The 24,496-nt window shown below is 39.7% G+C and overlaps 1 protein-coding gene across 2 annotated transcripts in view; it reads right to left on the minus strand.

Moving 5' to 3' along the window:
* LOC149158284 (influenza virus NS1A-binding protein) overlaps positions 1–24,496 on the minus strand; it is a 190,686-nt gene that overhangs the window by 124,352 nt on the left and 41,838 nt on the right. For both annotated transcript variants that reach the window (XM_089436173.1, XM_089436172.1), the window contains exons 5-6: positions 1,244–1,574; positions 853–1,052 (exon numbers count right to left, since the gene is read on the minus strand). In XM_089436173.1, coding sequence (XP_089292299.1) covers positions 853–1,052; positions 1,244–1,574 — 531 coding nt within the window. The remainder of the gene's footprint in view (positions 1–852; positions 1,053–1,243; positions 1,575–24,496) is intronic.

Below are 24,496 nucleotides of genomic sequence, written 5' to 3' on the forward strand. Positions count from 1 at the left end.
TTGTGTGAATGCTATTGTTTACTTTTATGTTTTATAAAGAATCTATGTATGCATTGCTTTACTATAAAGGTTTAAAGCACAAAGATCCAACGGTTTTGAGCAAGAAATTACATTTATAATCACTATGTGATCCCTAATCCAATAAGGCCTTGAAACTTGTGCTCCTATTTAAAAATTTTGGCATGTTTAAATAGAATTAAAGTTAAAAACTAGAGCTCACCACTGCTTAATCTTTATAATGAAATTTTCCATCTCTTTAATATTTTCACTAGGCCTCACCATTCCCATTTTATTCCATAAGTTGTTGAGGCCATGAATTGAGGTCCTAAAAAAATTAAAATATGATATTGTCCATTGTAAGGTTTTATGATAATTAAAAAAATTATTAAAGTAATCTGCAACCTTGGTGAAAAAAAATAACATATCAACTCTAGTGAACTTAGTTTAATATATAGCATTTAAAATAAGAACTTGTATAAAGTGATTCGTGCAAATATAAACATGAACAACATTCATGCAGAAGTCATGTAATGACAATGAGAATAATTCTACCATGCTTGAAATTTGTAACAACAATGAGAAATGCACCATACATGAACATACGTAATGACAATGAGAAGAAACACCCTACTTGAACTTAGATAATGACAATGAGAAACCAACCATAATTGACATAAAATTGGTTAAAGCTTAAAAGACACATCATTAATTTTATAAGATTGAGCCCATAAAATAGTCTGCAGTACGTACTACTAATACCCGTCTGACTCAAAAGCAAAAAACAGTTCTTAATTTTTGAAGCATGGTTCCACTAATGTCAATCTGACTCAAAAAGCAAAAAACGGCTCTTACTTTTTGAAGCATGGTTCCATAGGGTAACCATTTGCCAAGATATGGATCATACATCTCCACTTCAGAAAAATATTCTGCCCCATTGCCACCTCCCATTGCAAAAATTTTATTATCTAGACAAGCTCCTGCTAAGCTGCCTCTTTGAAAACCCATTGAAGGACATGTTGTCCATAATCCACTGTTTGGGTTATACTGTTCAACTTTATAAAAGCAATCGAAACACATAACCATTCAGAGAATCATCAGAAAATTTTGAATAATGCAGCATGGAAAGGGACTGTCATTAACATAATAAACTTCATTTGTTTTCAAAAAAAAATACCTTTACTTTTCCTACAAATTATTAAGAAGATTAGGAAAATATAAATATTAAAGGAATTGTCACACATACCACTGTTGTGCCATAGAATTCCATTGCCCCCACCAAAAATGTATATGCTTCCATCCAGAATAGTTGCTGCAGCATATGAGCGAGTAGTGGGTGCTTCCGCGATGTGTTTGATGATATTTGTGTCCGGTAAATATGCATCTAGTGTCCCCAACCATGAAGATCCATCATGCCCCCCTAGAAGATAGATTGAACACTCAGAATATTTGGATTGTTCATCATCAGATATTTCAGTTAATTTATCTCCAAATGTGTCTATGTTCCTTCCTGGCAATGACTCCTTGAGTTCCATAAATTGCTCCTTCAGAATCTGGATTTCTGAGTCCATTTCAACCTGATGAATCAGGTCATTTGTGTAAGATGTGCAGCAATCTGAGAAAATATATCTTCAGGACCCTGACATGCAATGTATTGAGATTTACATGCATGATATGCTTTTGTCTTAATCTGCTTACATAATAATTTCTTCAAATGGCTCACAACAAAATATGCAAAAGATTGATACAAAAGCTGTTCAATTCATAATTTAAATGTCTGTATCCTAATGCTTAACATTTTGAATTCTCAGTTGTGAACCATTGAGACTGAAAAAGGCATGATGCTTTACATTGGCAACAACTTGAAATTGTATATTGCAAGTAAATATTTTAAAACATCGTGACTTGGCGTTCACAGACACAACTCTCTAGCAAGTCCAAACCAGCAACAACCTTCTTGACATGTATAAATCCCTTTTAATGTGAATTTGTGACCAAACCTTTATATATGCCACCCACTTGAAAAAAAAGCTCTTTGCATTGGTAAAATGCTGACTACAAAAAAGTTGCTTGCCAAGTTGGATAGACTCAGCAGAGAAACATAACTAGTTGTATTGTACAGCCACTTATAGCAAGCAGTGAAACTGCACGAACCAATCTAAAAATTCTCAAGACAGAATACCTGTGAAAACTTGAAGTGCTTATTTCTATTCCACTGGAAAATGAAAAGAAAAGAACAAATGAGAATGTCACCGTTCCTTAAATTTTTAACATTAACATTAATTGTTTCAGGGTGTTTGAGAGTAGTTCCAATCTCATTGGATTTCATATGGAGAAAGTAGAATTTTAGATCCCATTCAAAATTCCGCGAACTTAATAGTTTTCAGGATTTCAGGATTAGTAGGATTGCAATGTTTCTACTTGATTCTATGATGTATGAGAGTATGGAACTGACATTTAATCAAGAGCAGCAAACCCTCTAAGTAGCTTGATGTTGGTGGCATTGACTGTTGAACTCCTCCATCAAGATCCTAGTAAAAATGTACACTTCACTCAAGCAAAATTGTTGATGAGGCATGTTAAGCTTTTTCTATCTTATTATGACCTTGATGAGGAGGATCCCAATATAGGCAATGAATTTGATGTGATGTAGTTATTTGTTGTAGCATAAATTTTTTTGGACTCTAGAGGCCATTTAGAGCATCTTTGCTGATCTATTTGTAATGTACCCAACTGCTTAGGAGACATAAGAGGGATTCACTAGCCTAATAAAGTTCTTGTGGGCTAAGGCGAGGAAAAATTTAATAAGGGAACATGATTCACTTAGGAAAAACATTATAACTGATTAAGAGATGAAAAGGGGGACATAACCTAGGCTAAATCAAAGCCAATTTCATTTTATAAAGTGGAAAGTTCATAAAGTGTCTTTACAAAAATTAAAAAAGTAAAATGACGGCAAAAGTGGCCACTAAATTATGAAAGGGGAAAAGTGAGGAGTCTCTCTCCATTCTATCACTTGCATTTTGAAAAAAGAAGCTTTTGGAGAGTTTTTGGAGAGAAACTTAGGGTTTGAGAAACCCTAACCGCCATTGTTAACTTCAATGTTGAAACTATACAACTTAGTTGGTCTGAAGAGTGAAATCACTCAAATTTCCCCATTGCACTACCAAGAAGAAGATGATTTGCTGAAGATAATGGAGATAAAAAGTATTATCAGTGGATTTTATCTTCTAACTTTGAGTTTATCTTATTTCTTGACAGACTGGAAATACCCACAGAGATACTTAGCTCCCGACCATTCTAGTGGGTTGAGTTAGTGAGCATAAGAGCATTCTTATGGCCAAATCTCATATTGTTGGAAAGGAAGAGTTCTAAAAGAGAAATAGAGGTTGAGTTCCCTTTGTGTAGCAGAGACGAGTTGAGTGTACGCTGGCCCTTCTATCTTAGCTATGGAGCCGATTTTTATCACTGTCACTAAGAGCCACGTCAACTGTAATAAGAGCACAAGTTTCCTTGTTGAGAGAGGACCTGCATTCTCTTTGTTGTTGGTTGTGCGTGTATCCTTCCTGAGGCCGAGTTGGACCTGTGGTGGTCGTGTTCCCTTGCTGGTTGAGGCCAAGTCCCTTTATTTGTTTGTTGAGTATACTTGGAGGGAGCCAAGACCATTCCCCGTACACAATTGTGCCATCTCTTCATTTGTTGATTGTGTGGATCATTTCAGTGGCTGAGACTAACATTCTAGAGGACGACGAAGTTAGTTTGGCTTGTTGTGCGTGTATACCTTCAGTGGGGTGTACTCTTGTACCTTTAATGTCATTTTAGCAAAGGATGAAACGTAGGAAAACAAGAGGTTGAGTTCTAGAAGGTCCTTTTTGCTGAAGTGTACAAGAGGCTGAGCATCATATTAAAGAAATAGCAGTATGTCCAGAACAGCTTTCGCAATTTGTGCCTACTGTAATGTATTTTCTTTTATCAGAATTGGTATTGCTTAGATTATCTTCCGGATCCATCGCATAAGGATTCTTTTTCATCGACGTTTCGAACCAGCAACGGTGGTTCATCTTCAGGATGTGAAAATATTTTCACATCCTGAAGATGAACCACCGTTGCTGGTTCGAAACGTCGATGAAAAAGAATCCTTATGCGATGGATCCGTTAGATAATCTAAGCAATAATGAAACTCGCAGAAACCTCAAAGACAAGAATTGGTATTATTAAAATGTACCTTCTAGCTTATTGAAATGCAATTTATATCAGCAAAACATGTTATTTCTGAGTGTTATATGCTATTAGTTTGATGGTTTGAAGTCTGGTTACACAAGCATGCCACTGAATGTTGATGCCTAATACAAATAAAACAAGAATTGCACCTACAGCAGTATACTCATAATATGTTTAGCGGAATCTCTCACTGAAAAAGCACACTAAAACTTCGAAAACTTAGTGGTAATTTGGGAGAATTCCAAAAGGGAATTTTACATATTTTGATTCAGATATGGATTACACTTTTTGATATTTTCGTTATGTTGCCACACAATCTAGCCAGGCCCTAGGAGGGGAACCTATGAGAGAACTCCTAGACCAAGTGACAACAATGCAACAAAGACCCACTGTCACCTCAGTCAATGTCCCCTGCTCTTTACGGACTTTCACCGATAGGAGTCCCGGTAGAAAGGAAATCACTTGTAATGGTAATGTCAATGACAAAGTATAAAGTAATTCCAAAGGCCCATTCAAAGAGAAGCACAATGATGATTGAATGCTTCAATTAAGCTAAAGGCTCTCCAAGAACGACCTAGGATGGAGAACAATAACTAGGGCTTGAGATTTGCAATAAGGATAGGTTTGCCTAGATTCAAGACTCCAAAGGTTAGATAGGACCTCTCAAGAAGCTTGTGAAATGATTTGACACTTCAAACAGGTTTTTTGCTAACCTTTAGAGACCCACTAGGAGCTTAAGCTAGACCTAGGGTTTTTAGGAATAATCGTTGGAGGAGTTCCTCCAAGGTATTCACTAGGTCAAGCTAAGAGGGAGGAAAGGGTCTCTTGTGATTTATTCTATCGAATACAAGGCTCATATGACCCTCAAGAAAGCAATCTCATCCAAGGAAAACTTAACTAGGTTTCAACTCTAGGGTGCAAAAATTTATGGAGGAATTGTTGAAATGTGTAACTAGGTTCGGTCTTCATAAATATGAAATGTACTATTGATTCTTGTATATTGTAAAAAGAAATAAAATTATTATTATTATTTTTATAGCATTGGTTTCATACTCAAGCTCAATTTATTTGTAGCTCAAGCACCCACTGAGTGCTTCTAGGGTTTGTCATAGAGTCAAGAAGTCAATTCAGTCATTGTCATATATGAAAGACCCCATTGGGCATCTTGTATTGTGTCTAGAGAATTTATTTAAGTCATATAATGTGTCAAAGACTCCATCCAAGACAAGTCGGCCTAAGCAGAGGACAAGTCGGCCTAAGTAGGGATAAGTCGGCCTCATAATGTTAAAATTGGCAACTAGGGCCAAACTCCATGCGGGTCATCTTATTTATGACAGTTGACATTTTCTTGGACTCCTCTCATCGAGACGTGTAGGATTGATCTAAAGATCATCCGATTCCGATAAGTATTCATGGAGATATGAATTTATTTGTGTTATGGGACAATTTGTCAAGGTCGGCCAGCAACCAAATAACCCCCACTTGTGCTCAACGTTTTAGTATAAAGGAGGTGGCTTGATAGTCATTTAGACACACACTTCACTCTTGATTTCTCTCCACTTGTTTTGGGTTTTAGTGGCAAGAGAAATCTAAGAGGATGAAGCCCTAATCGCAAGTCAAGAAGGATGCCCTAGCCATACGTTGTCCAGAGAAAGGTCTAAAACGTAGACATGAAGATGATAATGATGCCCTAGCTATACGCTATCCAGAGGAAACCTAAAACGCAGTCATGAAGGAGATCTGGCCGCAGTAAAGAGGCTCCAATACACAACCTAAAGAGGTTCCTATACACTGACTAAAGGATGCCCTAACCGCAGTCAAAGGAGGCTAATTAGCCGCAACAAAGAAGGGAGATCTACCATTGTTTAGGAGAGCTTCTATACATAGCAAGATTCGTTGTCATGTGGAGGCCTTAAAGAACCCTAGCCGCAGATCTAGTAGACCTAGCCGCAACAAGAAGAGACAGCATGAGGACAGCGTGGAGAGCCTAGATTAGAGGCCGAGTTGTTGTGGGGATGCAGATTGGTTTGAGGGTTGTTTGAGGGTGCAAACAGGCCCAAGAACAGGGCTGTCTCAAGGGACAAGGAGCTGGAGATTAGGCCGAGTTAAGGAGGCTCCTCGCAGGCCTATCTTGAAGGCAATTCAAGAGCACCGAGATGTTGGAGTAAAGACAGTTAGGGCACTTCTATTTGAGCCGCAGAGAGAGGCTACTACTGCGTGGGAAAAGAGGTTGCGTAGGAGCTGTGTGTAGGGTTGTTAGGCCAAGTATCTACAGGAGCCTAATCAAGGTTGTTTGGACAGCAATCAAGGTAAGGAAATATGTTTTTGGGTGAGTTGTAGATGACAGCTGAACTGTGATAGGCAGCGGGCCTAATCGATGAATCTGTTAGGACTGTTGCAACAATCATAACTCAAATCAGTTACATTGGCATTGCTATGTGCTAGGCCGCAGGCCATAGCACCATAGCAAGCAACCTTGGTATCTTAGGATGAATGTTGTAAGTATATAACAATAGTATGCATAGTGCAACAGTATGAAAGATGCAGCTCAGTGAGACATAATGATGGTGCAGCATGGTGCAGCTCTGTGATGTTGGACATGGTGCAGCACAATGGCAGGTGCCGCATGGTGATGGAGTCAACTTGGAGGATCAGTTGAAGCAGCATGCCTTCAACTAAGTTCAGTTAAGATACATCGTGTGTCATCTTCTTAGAGATGATCTCTGCTCTTATTTAGATAAGTCAAAATGTTGACTTCTAATGTATATGTACTATCTCTCTCTCTGTTGAACTATTGAAGAACATATAAGAAGAATTGATCAAGGGTTTCCCCACATTGGGGTTTGTCCCTGGCTAGCGCCACTTCTTGTGTCCTCTTGTCTTGACTTGTCTTCTACGATTCATGTTTATGTTCAATCTACAATTTACTATTATGCTGATGTGATTGCTAATCTGGAAAAGATATTGAGCTAACTGTGAAAATTGAAATAAATTGCTCTAAGCATAGAACATACCTAAAACTAACATGGTAATAGAGTTGAGGTGAAGACAAAGCCCAAGCAAGAGCGAAAGAGCAATAACCGAAGACAGTTGGAAAGGACAAAAAGGCTCAATGGGTTCTTCATCCCTCTTCAAATTCACCAAGGGTGAAGTCAAAGCAGAGAATAATATCTGAGTGGCGCAACAGAAGCTTCTGATGGCCTACCTAAAGATCACTTCAACCGGAAGTCCGAATGTAGAAGGAAAGGCGGATGGCTTGCTTGCGATAAGTTCGGCCATTATGCGAAGGAGTGTCTGAATGGTCGGGACACATCACTTGATGATAACAATCATTCCAGGGATATCTTCAATGATCGGAGGAATGACAGGTAATGCAGGACATCAAGGAAATGGTCGACTATTCAAAGAAAGCAAGGAACCCCAGGTATGAAGAATCAAATGTTGTTATATTGACCCGCTCCTCCAGACTCTTTGGGAATTTGTAGTGCTTCAAGGCACTTCATCGAATAGAAGGGTGCTCTCTCAAATTTGGTAGAGATGGAAACAATCGTGGGATTATACTTGGAGTCAATGCCACCTATCCTGAAAAGGGTTTAGGGAATGTTACCCCTCAATTGAATGAGGGTAACTCGATTCATTTAAAGGAAGCTCTTTATGTACCTAATCACAAGGAGAACCTGGTGTCCATTTCGACAATGGAAGTCAAAGGTTTCAAGGTGGCACTCATTGATGAAAAGATGGTGACAGGGATGCCTGAATTTGAGAAGAGCATGAAGGTACATGTTTGAGATGTATCGAAGGAAAATCTTACAAGGGGACCATTCCCCTCATGTAGCAGGTCCACAGGTTTGGAACAACCCGAGGGGTTTGAGATTCATGATCGGGAATCTCATGTATGCAGGTTGAAGAAAGCTCTCTATGATTTAAAGCTTACAGCCCAAGCTTGATATGAGAGCATTGATAGCTGTCTGATGAAGCTGAGATTCACTAGGAGTGAAGCCGGTCCAAACCTTTGCTTGAAGGTTATGGATGATAGACCTTCTGAGGACGACCTCTTTCTGACAGGTGCAGACCCTCTCATTTGCAAAAGTAAGAGGGAGTTGGATTCCGGATTTGGAATGGTGAACTGCAAGCTCGTGACTACCTCGATGGAGCTTAACTTTCAGAAGTTATGTGGTAGGGATGCCGGACCTGATTTGGGAAATGTCTCTGAGTTTCATAAACTCATTCTAGCATTGATGTTCTTGGTGAACTTCCATCCAGATATACGTTTTGCAGTTAGCATGTTGAGCTCATATATGGTTGAGCCTCACTGGATTGGTGCCAAGAATCTTCTGAGATATCTTCGGGGCACAATCTCTCATGGATTGAGATAAACTGTCGGAAATGTGAAGCTGCATGATTATTCGAATGCTGACTGGGCAAGCAGTGTGGAGGATCGCAAGAGCACTTCTGAGAGTTGGTTCTCTTTTGGTTCTACTACAATATCCTGGATGAGCAGGAAGCAGAAGACGGTTGCTTAGAGCACCGCTGAGACCGAATACATAGCTACGAGTATGACCTTGTGTGAAGCTGCCTTGTTGGGGAAGCTCTTCAGTGCGCTGTTTGTACACATGATGGATACCACCGTGATCTTCTGTGTCAACCAGAGGGGGATTCGATTATCGAGGAATCTCGTACTCTATGATCGCCCCAAACATATAGACATCAGGTACCACTTTATCTGGGATATGGTACATTAATGAGCAAGAAGGCTCCATCGCATTGGGACTGAAGTGTAGGTCGCAGACATTCTATCGAAGCCCCTAGGAAAGGTCAAATTTGTGACTTTCCAAGAACGACTAGTAGTCGTGGAGAGACTCTCTCCTAAGGGTCCTATATGATATGGACATTGAGCTCTGTGAGCTCCAGGGAGCTTATCATGGAGCGATGAGCAACCATAAGGTGAGTGGTCCAGCCTTGCCCTAGTGATTTGTTGTGTACAAGGTGAGTGGTTCAACCTTCCCCTAGGATACCCCTTGCGACATGTAGGCAGGATGAGTGGTTCATCCTTCTCCTGCTGAGACGTCCTACCCATGCAGTTCGGGACTCATGGGAAGTACCTCTCAGCTGGCCAATGAGCAGGGAAATGAGGATAGGGACCATAGTAGTACCGATGGACGCATCGTCTTACTATCGTACTCCCTATGCTAGGATGGTATTGATCTAGGATCAATGAAACTGACTTCGGGTTAGTATGAGTGGTTTGAGACACTCTCTTTTGATATTGATCTGGGATCAATGAAACTGACTTCGGGTCAGTAAGAGTGATATAACTCACTCTCTTTTGGAACTGATCTAGGATCAGTAAGAGTGGTATGACACACTCTCTTCATATGGGACTGACTTCGGGTCAGTAGAGAATGGTATGAAACATTCTCAATCAATTCTTCTTCTTCATGGTTCAGCAAAGCTGAGCTGAGCTGAGCAAAGCAGTGCAGGGCACTGATGGTGGAGATAGTACAGTCTGGAAGATGGATCAGCAGATGGAGTTCTCCCTAGTTGAGAGGAAGCGTTAAAATTGGCAACTAGGGTCAAACTCCATGTGGGTCATATTATTTATGGCAGCTAATATTTTTCTTGGACTTCTCTCATCGAGATGTGTAGGATTGATCTAAAGATCATCCGATTCCGATAAGTATTCATGGAGATATGAATTTATTTGTGTTATGGGACAATTTGTCAAGGTCGGCCAGCAACCAAATAACCCCCACTTGTGCTCAACGTTTTAGTATAAAAGGAGGTGGCTTGATAGTCATTTAGACACACACTTCACTCTTGATTTCTCTCCACTTATTTTGGATTTTAGTGACAAGAGAAATCTAAGAGGACGAAGCCCTAATCGCAGGTCAAGAAGGTTGTCCTAGCCGCTGTTATAATGATACCCTAGCCATACGTTGTCCAAAGAAAGGTCTAAAATGCAAACATGAAGATGATAATGATGCCCTAGCTATACGTTGTCTAGAGGAAGCCTAAAAAGCAGTCATGAAGGAGATCTGGCCGCAGTAAAGAGGCTCCTATACACAGCCTAAAGAGGCTCCTATACGCTGCCCAAACCTGCCCTTATACGTTGCCTAAAGGATGCCCTAACCGCAGTCAAAGGAGGCTACTTAGCTGCAGCAAAGAAGGGAGATCTACCACTGTTTAGGAGAGCTTCTATATGCAGCAAGATCCGCTATCATGTGGAGGCCTTAAAGAGCCCTAGCCACAGCAAGAAGAGACAGCGTGATGACAACGTGGAGAGCCTAGATTAGAGGCCGAGTTGTTGTGGGGATGCGGATTGGTTTGAGGGTTGTTAGAGGGTGCAAACAAGCCCAAGAACAGGGTTGTCTCAAGGGACAAGGAGTTGGAGATTAGGCTGAGTTAAGAGGCTCCTCGCAGGCCTATCTTGAAGGCAATTCAAGAGCACCGAGATGTTGGAGTAAAGACAGTTAGGACACTTCTATTTGAGCCGTAGAGAGAGGCTACTACTGCGTGGGAAAGAGGGTGCATAGGAGCTGTGTGTAGGGTTGTTAGGCCAAGTATCTACACGAGCCTAATCAAGGTTGTTTGGAAAACAATCAAGGTAAGGAAATCTGTGTTTGGGTGAGTTGTAGATGATAGTTTAATTGTGATAGGCAATGGGCCTAATCGATGAATCTGTTAGGACTGTTGCAACAATCATAACTCAAATCAGTTACATTGGCATTGCTATGTGTTAGGCCGTAGGATGAATGTTGTAAGTATATAACAACGGTATGCCTAGTATAGCAGTATGAAAGATGCAGCTCAGTGAGACACGGTGATGGTGTGGCATGGTGCAGCTCTGTGATGCTAGACATGGTGCAGCACAATGGCATGTGCCGCATGGTGATGGAGTCACCTTGGAGGATCAATTGAAGCGGCATGCCTTCAATTGAGTTCAGTTAAGCTACCTCATGTGTCATCTTCTTAGAGATGATCTTTGCTCTTATTTAGATAAGTCAAAATGTTGACTTCTAATGTATATGTACTATCTCTCTCTCTGCTGAACTATTGAAGAACATATAAGAAGAATTGGTCAAGGGTTTCCCCACATTGGGGTTTGTCTCTGGCTAGCACCACATCTTGTGTCCTCTTGTCTTGGCTTGTCTTCTGCGATTCATGTTTATGTTCTATCTGCAATTTACTATTATGTTGATGTGATTGCTAATCTGGAAAAGATATTGAGCTAACTGTGAAAATTGAAATAAATTTCTCTAAGCATAGAACATACCTAAAATAAACACATAAGGACTGTTCGAATGGTATATATAAGAGTGCCATCGACCTCATTTGAAGGAGACACTCCCACACAAGTTTGATCTAAAGGACAAGAAGAAAAGAAGCCTAATACCTAGCAAAGAGGAGAAGGACTAAAGGAAGAAGGAAGCGAAGTTTTTAGAGGACAGTTTTGGGTTATCATCTCCTCACATATGCGAAATTAGGGCTTCAATTCCGCTGAATCAGAAACCGAATTGCAGTCACCTAAAGAAGCCGAGTTTTCTCTTTAAAAGGATCAAGTCTGCAAGCCAAAATTCCAAGGAGAAGGAGGCACTTTGAGCAAAGGAGAGAGAAGATCAGATTACACCTTAGAATCTGTCTCACGTGCGAAGTTGCAATAATTGCAAGAGGCTGAAAAATTACAGGTATAGGAAGCTGAAAGTTGCAGTCACAATTGCAAGTCCGAAATTTTTGGTCAAAGAAGAAGTTGCAACTGCTATGAGGCAAGTTTGACTTGGGTTGACTTTGTTACAAGCTAGTTCATCAATTAGGAATTTGACTAGGTCGTGAAGGGGTCTTTGACAAGGGTCTTAGGGTCTTGGAATTTGTCATTTGAAGGTTCTATAAGAAGAGAAGAATTCTTGTGTGTTTTCCTCTCAAGAGGAGAGGTTTTGGCCCGACCTTACAAGCCTATATTTTGTGTCCTCTTGTCTCGTTGATCTTCATTGTTTGGTAGCTATTTGATGATAAATAACACTATAATAATCAAGATAAGAAGTTAACTACAAGTACATCAAGTTAAGTAAAAGAACATCACAAGCAGTTATCAAAGTAAGAGAAATCACCCTAACCTAGTTGCCCTAGATTTCTCAACAAGAATTAATTGTGGGAATTCTACCAAAACTTGAGATCCTCTAGAGGAGATACAAAGGAAGAGTTCTATCCAAACAGAATTTGAAAATTTCTAAATAATTTTGTTGGATGCCCTAGATAGACGTCCAAGGAAAGAGGGGCCAAAATTTTGGAGAGAAAGGAATGAGAAAGGAGGGGTGATCACCAAACTTCTTAGACCAATGCCTAGTCCCTTAGGCTATGGAGTCTAAGACGAATAAAAATTTGCCAAAACCATGCCTAAGGAAGCTAAAGAATGATCCCCTAGAAACCAATCTTTAACATTTACCCACTCAAGGTTGATGGATTTTCATGAAAGAGAAACAAAATTCCATCCACTAGGAACATTCATCTATTGTCATGTAATGAGTAATATATCCAATTTCCAACGAAATAGCCTTTTACAATGATATTAAATAAATGAAGGCACAAGAACATTAACTAGTTGCAACCACTCGATACATTATACATTATTCAAGAGAAAATATTCAACAAAAAGAACTTACAAAATGACAATAAAATATATCCACCACAAATAATGAAGTAGCTCCAAAGAAGATCAAAATTTTAGCTTCCAAAGATATCAAAATGCATAGAAGAGTCTCCACTAGCGTCCAAGAGAAAAGTGTGAAATTCTTTACAAGAGAAAGTTCCAAGTGATGATGATAGTTCTCACAAATGACTCATCTCTATTTATATGAGTCTCTCCTAATTCGATTTAGCCTAATTAGCTCCAAAACTTATAAAATAATGTGTTAGATACAAGTCTTGGTGACAAGCCCACCAAGTAGCCATCACAAGTTATGAAAAAGCCATCCATAAGTGAGTCGAAATGATGATGTCATGATGAAGAAGGGTCGTTGGAGGACCTCGTTGAGTCCTCTAAGTGACATGATGAGTGAGATGCCTCCAATAAAGATGAACTAGGGGTTGGCCCCAAAGTGGGTTTGGGGCACATCTACTGGTCTCATGGGTCTCCAACTAATATATAAGCATGTAAGTTGCTCCAAATGAGGGCTCAGATGATGGTGCTTGCTCTCCCATGTCTCATGGATGAGACAAACCTCCTCTGAGCCTTGGATCAGTTGCCCTGATCATGATAAGTCGGTTGGGTCATACTAGTCCAAGTGCATCATCTCGCAAATAATGTGGGACAATGAACAAACTATTGAGTTGTTGAAGGTTCCCATGGCATGAAATGATGCTAATACACATGATGGAATCCCATGGCTCTCAACACATGCCCTACAAATGTCAATATTATCCTCTGGTGGGCTTGGACCCTAGTTAAGTTGCCCAACCCATGATGAAACCACATGCCAATTACATATAAGATCCAATGTGTCTCCCTGCCATTAGGTACAATAATTCATTAGTGCATCTAATTGAACCAAGTTTGTTAATCAAGGGCACCAATGAGACTTCATAATGGGCTTCCCTTCCATATTCGGGGCTTTAAGCATGTAATAGTGTTACCTCCCTAGGTAGGTGTGGTTAATAAACAACCTTATTAGGTGTTCCCAACCCCTAAAGGGAAAGGCATGTCCAAGGTACATCCTTCAAGTGATAAGAGTCATGTGAATAATGATGAGGTGGATTGGGAGAAAGGGGTCTCAAGGCTAAATGCCATGGGTTCAGGGAGGGTAATGATAAGGGATGTCCACATATTTGGGTGTATAGATGTAGGAGGGAGCAATTGCGGTACATAAGCTACCTTGGCCTTTGTTTTCTCCACCTTTCTTCATTTTTCTTTTACATTTTCTTTATTTTCTTTGTTATTACTGCTTGGGGCTTCAGGGGATGAAGGCATGTTGTGTATGATATAAGCAGTGATTACCCCCTTAAAGTGGGGTAGTTCATCGCCCACCAGGGGTTGGGACATGCATGGGTTCCTTAATGATGTGGGGGCACTCATGGGGCCCTAGGAACTAGGGTGATGACCATAATGAAGGGGTAGAGTTCATGTTTGGCTTTTACCCACGTGCTAATATAATGTCTCGGCCATCTTTTGCATTTTGTGATATTCTTTTCTTTTCTTTGTGGCCATGACATGCTTTTAAACCTTTTTTTTGTTGAAGATTCAATAGGGCAATGATTATGAGTAATTCTCTTTAATTGATAATTGCTTGTGGTTCCTTTTTACTTATTAGTTTTGTTCCTTATTATTTTATGTGTGAAGCATCAAACAGCTACCAAAACAAGAAGAACAATGACATAGTATATAGGCTGCAAGCAAGGGCCAAAACCTCTCCTCTTGAGAGGAAAACTGTTAATTTAGGTATGTTCTATGCTAGAGAAATTTATTTCAATTTTCACAATTCGCTCAATTTTCCAGATTAGCAATCACATCAACATTAAAGCAAACTACAGATAGAACATAAATATAAATCGCAAAAAACAAGCCAAGACAAGAGGACACAAGATGTGGCGATAGCCAGGGACAAACCCCAATGTGGGGAAGCCCTTGATCAATTCTTCTTATATGTTCTTCAATAGTTCAACAGAAAGAGAGAGAGATAGTACATTTACAACAGAAGTCAACACTTTGACTTATCTAGATAAGAGCATAGATCATCTCTAAGAAGATGATACATGAGATCAGTTGAAGACATGTTGCTTCAACTGATTCTCCAAGGTGACTCCTTCACCTATCGTTGTGCTACATTTCGTCATCATGTTTCACCCATCATCACTATGCTGCATCTCATCATGCTTCATTAATCATGACTGTACTCATCACTGTACTGCATTATGTGCCATTGTTGCACCATGTTGCCATACAGACCTATGTGCTGGCTGCACCTTGCTTGCTTGTTGTTCCTTGATTGCTTGTTGTCCCTAGCATGCTTGTTGTCCTTAGCATGCTTGTTGTTGCATGCTAGTTGTCCCTTGCATGCTAGTTGTACCAATACATGCTTGTTGCACTAAGTATCATGTTGTTGTCCCATTATTAGTTTGTTGTCCCTTGCATGCTTGTTGTAACATTGCATGCTTGGTGTACTTGCTGCTAAGTACCATACAATTGTCCCTTGCATGTTGCTCTCCTTCGCAGACAGATGCTCCGGCTGAAACCCTGGATAAACACTCCGACAGCTCCTTAGCTCCAATCTACCCGACGAAAAACCCCAGCGTCAGCCTCTAGGGATCATGTCAGCTTTCCCGACAGTTCCCAGCAGTTCCGGCTATTTCTGGCAGTTTTGGCAGTTCCCGGAAGTTCCGGCTGTTCCCAGCAGTTCTGACTTCTGCCCTCTGCGTCATCTTTCCCGGTAGTTCCGGCTTCTGCGCTCTGCGTCATCTTTCCTGGCAGTTCCTAGCAATTCCAGCTATTCCCGACAGTTCTGGCTTCTACCCTCTGTGTCAGCGTTCCCGGCTGTTCCCGGAAGTTTCGGCTTCTGCCCTCTGTGTCAGCTTTCCTAGTTGTTCCGGCAGTTCCGGCTTCTGCCCTCTGCGTCTACTTTCCTAGCTGTTCCAGCAGTTCTAGCTTCTGCCCTCTAGATTAGGGCAGCGTTATCCCTTAGGATCTCTCCTTCTAAAACCCAAAGACAAGTAGAGAGGAAGAGATCCCAAGTGTGTTGAAATGACTTGAAGGCCACCTCTATTTATACTAAAACGTTGAGCACAAGTGGGGTTTATTTGGTTGTTGGCCAACCTTGATGAATTGTCCCATAACACAAATAAATTCATATCTCCATGAATACTTATCGGAATCGGATGATCTTTAGATCAATCCTACACCTCTCAATGAGAGGGATCCAAGAAAAATATTAGCTTCCATTAATAAGATGACCCACATGGAGTTTGGCGCTAGTTGCCAGTTTTAACAAAAACCCTTAAATCTCTTCTCTTCCTTATAAATTCTTCAATTGATGAATTCCATGACCTTAAGACTAATACCAATACCCTCCAAGACCAAGACCAACCTCTTCGAATGATGTGCCAACTTCGATCTAGTCAAACCCAGTCAAATCACTCACTTCCAATAGCACCTTTTTGACTTGCTGCTGCAAGATTTTCGGCCTCCTAATGCAAATCTGAAATTTTGGCTTCCCTGCAACTGTTGCCCCACGTGGGAACTTCGATCTTCTTTTAGAGCCCACCTCTGACCTTCGATTGCCTTTCCTTGACTTTTGGAGCTTGAGAGTGACCCTTGGTGACATCCGCTTGACCTTTTTGCCTCCTTTTCTCCAAGATCGAACTTGTAGATAGATGCCCTAGGTCTGCTACAAAAACCCTAGTCCTCTTTACCACGTGTGAGAGAAAGATAGCCCAAACACAGGTCTCCTTCGTCTTCCTTCTTCTTCGCAACCTCTTCCTTCCTCTTCCTTCACTAGAATGAATGGTGAGTGTGTGTTTCAAGGAGGACGAGTCCTCTTCTATTTATAGGCTCTTCAAGGATGGACGTGGCTCTTTCTTTAGGCCGACTTGGTCTTGGAGGGTATTTCGACACTTTTAAAGACAAAAATAATTTCCTTTACAAGTTACAATGTGCCCAATGGAGTCTTCAACTTATGACAATGACTCTTTTGACTTCTTGACCTAAGACAAACCCTAGAAGCACTCAATGGGTGTTTGACTTATAAAGAAACCCATGCTCCAAAATAATAATAATTTTCTTTCATTTCATAATTTACAAGAATCAAAAATACATTTCATACTTATGAAGACTAAACCTAGTTACACATTTTTCAACATTTTTTAGCTGCATCAACCTCCATGGTAACGTTTCCAGGCCCAACCCAAACATGTGGACAAGGGGAGGGGGGTTGCCTGAGCCTTGTGGACCCAAAAAGGGAATAAGATGAAATAGGGCTAGTAATGTGCGAAGAGGAGAGAAAAGTATGAAACGGGAAAGCGGGACTGCGCTACCAAAATCGAGGTTTCCCAAGTAGTGCCCTTCCTAAAGTTGTAGGCCAATAGGGGAGATCCCACAAGACCAGGATTTAGGATTAACCCCCCATTTAAGGTGAGGGCACAAAACTACAGTGAAAAACCCTCCTCCTTCCAAGTCACCCAATAATCCATGCCCAAAGTGCCCAAGGAAGAATAAGCATAAGCACCTGATTGCACAAAGAATAACATACATTTAGGGTTGGATGGCCCACCTTCAAACATACACTCTCGATAGATGGGCAAGGGGACATATGACTAACTCAGGGAGTGGAGATCAAATGGCACAATATATCAGCTACGTTGTTGGTTGTCATTGTTGGCTACCAGCTGAAGACAAATCTAGGAGAAAATTTTTCCTATGGGGTCACCCACTGGTAGTGGGTAACAAGTTATATGCACCCTTACTAGTTATATACATGAGAATCTTTACATATTTGTGTATAATCTTTGGATTCATATGGATGCACGTGACTTATATGTTCCTTTCAAAAATTGAATATTTTATATATGTCTTGGTCGACCAATCTTTTGGTCCAGTTCTAATAACATTGTTGAGGATGTTGTGACCATTTTCCATGAAGCAAACAAGGGGAAATCCATTGTTTTCATTGCCATGGTTCATCTCATGAGATACATTTATTTTATTTTTATATGATTTTGTTAGATCTTATGACTTGAGAAATATCATATTTCAATATTGATATCTAATGTACCACGACATCTTATACATCTTATATATGGATCTTATTTTCATATTTATGTAGCAATGTGTTTGTTTGATTTTAAGTATTTTTTTAAGCTTCCCGATAATTTCCAATATTTTCAATAATTTAGATTTTGGATCCTTGGTCATAAATTGTCAACAATGATAAATGTAACATTGATCGTTACCCACCCAAGTGGGTAACCCCTAGTTGAAAATATTCTCCTATTTATCTAGCATGCCAGCCAACAACACTATGATGATCCACAGATAGCTAGCCTCAAAGGTCTTCCATCCATGCTCTGGTTAGTGCTTTATTTCATCTAGCTTATTCATTTAATGAATGTGTATCATGTATTGTAAGGTACATTAACCATTTTTTGCATTTGAGTGCTTTCATTTATGTTTAAGGGTGTTCTATTATGGATCACATGTTGAATTGGACAATATATTGCTTTTAGTTGTATTTTTGTTTCCATGCTTCACCTTTGTGGTTATACCCTACCCCTACCCCTCAACTAGTGTGACCTTCCTTGAAGCCTTCACTTCCACTGTGCAGGAAAGGTGCAAATAGGAGGCACTAATTGATGTTGCATGTCATTGATAATCCATACTTAACACTTTCCATCTCCCCCTTATATCTATGTCCCATCTTCAGGTTGATTGCTATCTGTCACCAATATCGGTTCCCTGTTTTCCTCATCCTTCAATAGGGACCCAAAAACTTTGCACTAAGAGGTTGACGCATCAGAAAGAAATGAAAAATCATGTGCCATAATGATAAAATTCAAGATACTGACAGGGATAAATGAAAATGTGTGGACCTATGTTGTAAGAAATGCAGCACCCCCACATTCCGCGTGTTTTTTGACACGGGAATGCTGAAAAGCTTGGAAACGCACCTAAAACACATTTCCACAAGGGCAAAACATGTTTCATGATGTTGAAACGTGTTTGACCCCTACGGAAACACAATTTAGGCATCATACAGTGCTTTTCCATAGCTATATAGAGCATTTTAGCACGTTAACTAAGACATGAGGGCTCCAATTTTGCCTAGGGCCCAAATTAAAGTTTTTTAAATCATTTACACATTAATTTAATACAGTTTATTGTTTTTAATAATATTTATTTTTTAGATTTCTAAAAGCCTCTAGGAATCAAAAATTTCTTATAAAAGAGGTTGTCCCTTTCATTTCTCCTCATATTGTTTAAAGCTTGAGCAAGGGAGAACTAAGCACTCATCAAAGGAAATTGAGCAAGGACGTCATCAAAAAGAGAGGATTTTGGATTAATAGGCTGTTATAGCCATACTGCTGTTGTTTTGAGGTGTTTTGGACAACTACAGCCATAGTTTTTGGTTACTTTATAGTGTTTTCCCCAGCTACAACCATAATTTTTGGATGTTTTGTGGTGTTTTAAATAGCTAAAGCCATCCTTGTTGCTGTATTTTGGTGTTTTTGGAGCTACAGCCATAGTTTTTGGTTGTTTTGTGGTATTTTTGGAAAACTACATCATCATTGCATTCCATTTTGTGGTGTGTTTGGAGCAGCTTCAACTACAGCAAACTTCTCATGGTAAGAAGATAACACTTTTTAGTTTATTTCATTTTCAGATTTTCTAAGAATGTGTTTCAAATTTCTAAGGGTTTTGAATTTTCCAAGCCTTGGCCCTCAAAGAAATATACAAGTGTGTCATTTGTTAATTTTAATAGGGCACAAATAGATTAATTTTCTTGAACAATTTAACACCTTCAAATAATCATTAGCATTATAAAACATTTACTTCATTAAACAGTTATAAGAAAATCATTCATAAGCCTAAAAAAATAGTAGTAAATCATAGTACAATGATGAAATTCAAAGTCAATGTGACTTGACTTTTGCAAAGTATCCAAACCAACATCCAACTGATAAGTTTGCAATTCTGAAAAGTCAACAGCAGTCAACGTGCCCTAACCAGTCAGCAATCAACGGTCAGTGCAACAGTCAAACAGCTCCTCTTGAGCACAATCAAAATCAAAGATACTCAGCCTTCCTTGGTGGTCAAACAGCAGCAAAAAAAGTCAACAAAATAGCAGTCAAAATTGGTCAAATAATGAAGTCACCCTGCGGTCAAAACAGTTCTCCAAGCCTGCAGTCAAACCCAATCAAACAGCATCTTCTTCCTCGATTTTTGTGCCAAATAATGCAGCCTTCTAGGACAGATCCTTCCCTGGTCAAATCACAGTCAAACAGTCCCTCAAAGTCAAAAGTCAACATTGGTCAAAGTCTCTTCAAGAACAGAAAGTCAACACGGGTCAAATCAGCTCCAAGAAACTCGCACATGGAAGAACAGTTGCCTCAGATGTACGAACCAATCAGATAGGGAGAGAGAATGATGTGTATGAGATGTGTCAAACGAGGTTGAGGGTCTCCTTTATTGATATGTGTTGGAGGGGGCTCAATTTATCTAATTTAACCCCAAGCTGACCTTAGCCAAATGTGCACCTGTGGGCTTGACATCAAAAACATATTTCTTCTTGTCCAAATTCAGTGCTTCCAGGGTCAATTTTGGTCCTCTCAAAAAGAGAAATTTTGTCCAATAATCATCTTAGGCCAATGAGTTGCCCAAAGTGGAATTTGACCCTAGTTGCACATTTTAGCACTCCCTCTCAACTAGGGAGAATTCCAACTGCCAATATCCCTCCATCATCATGCCATTTTGATCATCATATACAATGTTTGGACCTCGTCTCATCTCTTCTGAAGATTGATATCATGATCAATAAGAAGGATCGATATTACCACTCTCTTCCCACTGACGAAAGTCAGTGCACATACTCAGGGGACAACCCAATCAAACTTGATCCTGAGCGATCAAGTTGTTGAACATCATACATCCTAGCCATAGGGAGTACAGTAGTAAACAATGTGTCCATCTGTAGTGTTATGGTCCCTAACCACTTTTCCCAACTCATTTCCCAAATGAGAGGTACTTCCCATTAGTCCCAGACTTCAAGGGTAGGATGTATGTTGGGGCATTCACAGGAAAAGGTGAACCACTCACCCTCTTTTCATATATTGTACTCCATAGGGGAAGGTGAACCAATCCAGGGAAAATTTTAATTATCAAAGTTTATCTTAAAGCTTAGAAACCTTGGTGAATCTTACTAGCCCCTAATATGCAAATTGTAAAATGTCTAGTGATATTTTTGTAGAAATATTTGGATTTCCAATGATTTTATATTACTCTATATAAATTTTTGGCGATTGTTAAGTTTAATAGTTTTAGACTATAAAATTTGCGTGCATCATTGTTCGAAAAATGGATATTGGTGAATCTTTTTTTGGAAGAAACATGGAAAATTAGTCCACATACAAATATTAGCCCCTAAAATCTCCCTGTGAACCACTCACCCTATGCTCAAATTGTGTCCTTCATAGAGGAAGGTGAACCACACCCTATGCTCAATCAAGCTAGGGTATATACTCCACAAGGGAAGGTGAACCACTCGCCCTGTGCTCATGTAGCTCCAAGAAGTACCCCAGGCCCCCCAGGAACTCCTAGAGCTCAATGTCTAACTCAGGCGGGACCCTCATGAGAGGGTCTTTCCACGACTCCAAGTTTCTCTCTAAAGATTAAGAACTTGGCCTTTCCCAAAGGCTTTGTGAGGATGTCAACAACCTATTCATCAGTCCTGATATGTTGAAGCCTTATTGCTCCCTATTGTACCATATCCCGAATAAAGTGGTACCTAAATCAATATGCTTGGATCGATCGTGGAACACGGGATTCTTTGAAAGGCGAATCCCACTTTGGTTATCACAATAAATGACGATGGTATCCAACACATGCTCAACTAGCTCACTAAAGAGCTTCCAAGCAATACTAGTTGCAATATATTTAGCCTTTGCGTTGCTTAGTGCAACAAATTTTTGTTTTTGGCTCATCCATGAAATTGCAACAAATACCAAAGAAAAACAGCATCTAGATGTGCCTTTTCTATCCACCACACAACCAGCCCAGTGAACATCAAAATATCCATGTAGACTCAAATTCCCGACAATATATCTCAATCCATGGTTGATAGTGCCACAAAGACAACTTAGAAGATTCTTTGCAGCAATCAAATGTACATGATGACGCTCAACCATAAATTGACTCAAAGTATTTACAACGAAGCATATGTCTGGCCAAGAGTACACCAAGAACATCAGGGCCCCCACACGTTGTCTATATTCAAAAAGATTTGCCAATTCGGGACCAGTAGCACTTCCACATAGCTTCTTGAAATTTAGTTCCATCGAAGTAGAAGAGCCTTGCATTCCACCATACCACATCTTTCTCCTTGAGAAAAGAAAATCTCACCTAGCTTTTGCCAGAGCTCCAAGCCTAGGAAGTAATGCATCAGTCCTAGGTCCTTCATCTCAAATTCGAAAGTCAACTCCCTCTTGCATTGATAGATGAGAGGCTCTGCACCAGTCAAGAAATAAATCATCCACATACAAGACCAAAATAAGTGGCATGTCTTTTTCAACTTTGAAGTATAAGTTTTGATCAGCATAGCTCCTTATAAATCCCAGCATCATAAGATAGTTATCAATCTTCTCATACCAAGCCCTAAAAGCTTGTTATAACCCATAGAGGGCTTTCTTCAATCTGCATACATGTGTTCTTCTATCTTGTACTTCAAACCCTAGAGGTTGTTCCAAGTAGACTTCCTCCTTAAGTGAGCCATCCAAAAATGCAGTCTTTGTTGAGAAATCTATGGCAGCTAGATTAAGGTGATTTCTCTTTACTTTAATAACCATTTGTGATGTTCTTTACTTCAACTCGTAGTATTTATAATTAGCTTCTTCTTTTGTTTATTTTAGTGTTATTACCATCAAACAGCTACCAAACTATGAAGATCAATAATACAAATGCACACAAGATATAAGTTGCTAGCTAGGGCCAAAACCTCTCCTAGAGAGGAAAACCCACAAGAAATTCTTCTCTTCTTATAGAATCTTCAAATGACGAATTCCAAGACCTTTAGACCCAAGACAGAGATCCCTCCAAGACCAAGTCAACCTTCCTTCTTGATGAGCTTTCCTTAAAAGTCAAAACAGCTTCCAGCAACATATTTTGACCTTCCAGCAACCTCGACCTAATAGCTTTTTCTGCAACTTCGATCTAGCAACTTCACTTGCAATCTCGACCTAGCAACATCACAACTTCGACCTAGCAGCTTCACAACTTCGACCTAGCAGCTTTAGAATTTCTTTACACGTGAGAGAGAGAAAGAGAGAGACCCAAAAACTTTGATTCCAGCTTCTTTCTTGAACTTTGCTTGCCCTTTAGACTTTTCCTCCTTATGATTGAACTTCTTCTCTTGCTTGATTGAGTGTCTTTTATATCTTATTCAACTGACATCAAATGCACGTATATATAGGCTTCCAAGGGGTACGAATTACCCTTCATGAGGCCGCCATGATCTTGGAAGGACTTTGACATAATTTTGACTCAAGTAAATTCTTTTGACTTGATACAAGATGCCCAATGGGGTCTATTACATATGGCAATGACTCTTTTGACTCTTTGACTCTATGACAAACCCTAGAAGCACACAATGGGTGCTTTCACCTAAAAATAAATTGACCTTGAGCATGAAACCCATGCTATAAAATAACAATAATAAACTTTCTTTTCTCTTCACATCAAATACATAAAATCAATAGTGCATAGAATATTATGAAGACCAAACCTAGTTACAAATTTCAACACTCTCTCTTAACTAGGGAGGTATTCATAATACATTGAAGGTTCATGGACATTCTCATACTAAAGTATTCTGATAAGAAGAGTCGGATTGGTAAGCCATCTCATAAGTTATCTATTCAGCTTATATCAGTGCATCTCATAATATCAACCAGCATTGTCATATAGCAAGGCCTTAACTAACAGCTCTATCTCTCCACTAGATTAGAGCACAATGTTGGGGAAACAATGATTTATAGACACCTTCATCAGTGTCTCTCAAGGCACATACTCCATTTAAATGTTTACAAGGTATGTCCTTTTAGGACCATTCCTATCTTGGATTTACACATTCGCAAGGAGGAAACTCTTGCCTATTGGATGCCCTACCTCATCCTCAAAGAATATCGGTATTGGTCTCAGATGCTTACCCAAACCTCCATTCTTTCTTCATTGCGTGAAGACAAGAATGATGTGTCTATCTCTCCCTCTCAACTAGGGAGGATCTACTAATTCCTATAAAAGGAATATACCGAAGCTCCCTCTTAACTAGGGACTTGTTTCCAACAACAATTATTCTCTCTTTGGTGGAGATCATGGTACTATCAACTGCTTGTAGGGCTCCTTCTTTCTGCATCATCAAGTCTTGTATAAGCTTCAAAACCAATTAATGTTAGTCATGTCATCCTTCTTTTCATCGGAAAGTGATCTTTATCATCATCTGGCTATTCTTCATACTGCTACCTCTTCCAAGTCATGTTCCTTTCAAAATCATCCATCCAATTTTATGTGTACTAGTTTTAGGTGAATTTC

Source organism: Pinus tabuliformis, chromosome 5_2, assembly GCF_031772625.1.
Source record: "Pinus tabuliformis cultivar Carrire ecotype Pingquan chromosome 5_2, CPIR1, whole genome shotgun sequence".
NCBI classification, from domain to species: Eukaryota; Viridiplantae; Streptophyta; class Pinopsida; order Pinales; family Pinaceae; genus Pinus; species Pinus tabuliformis.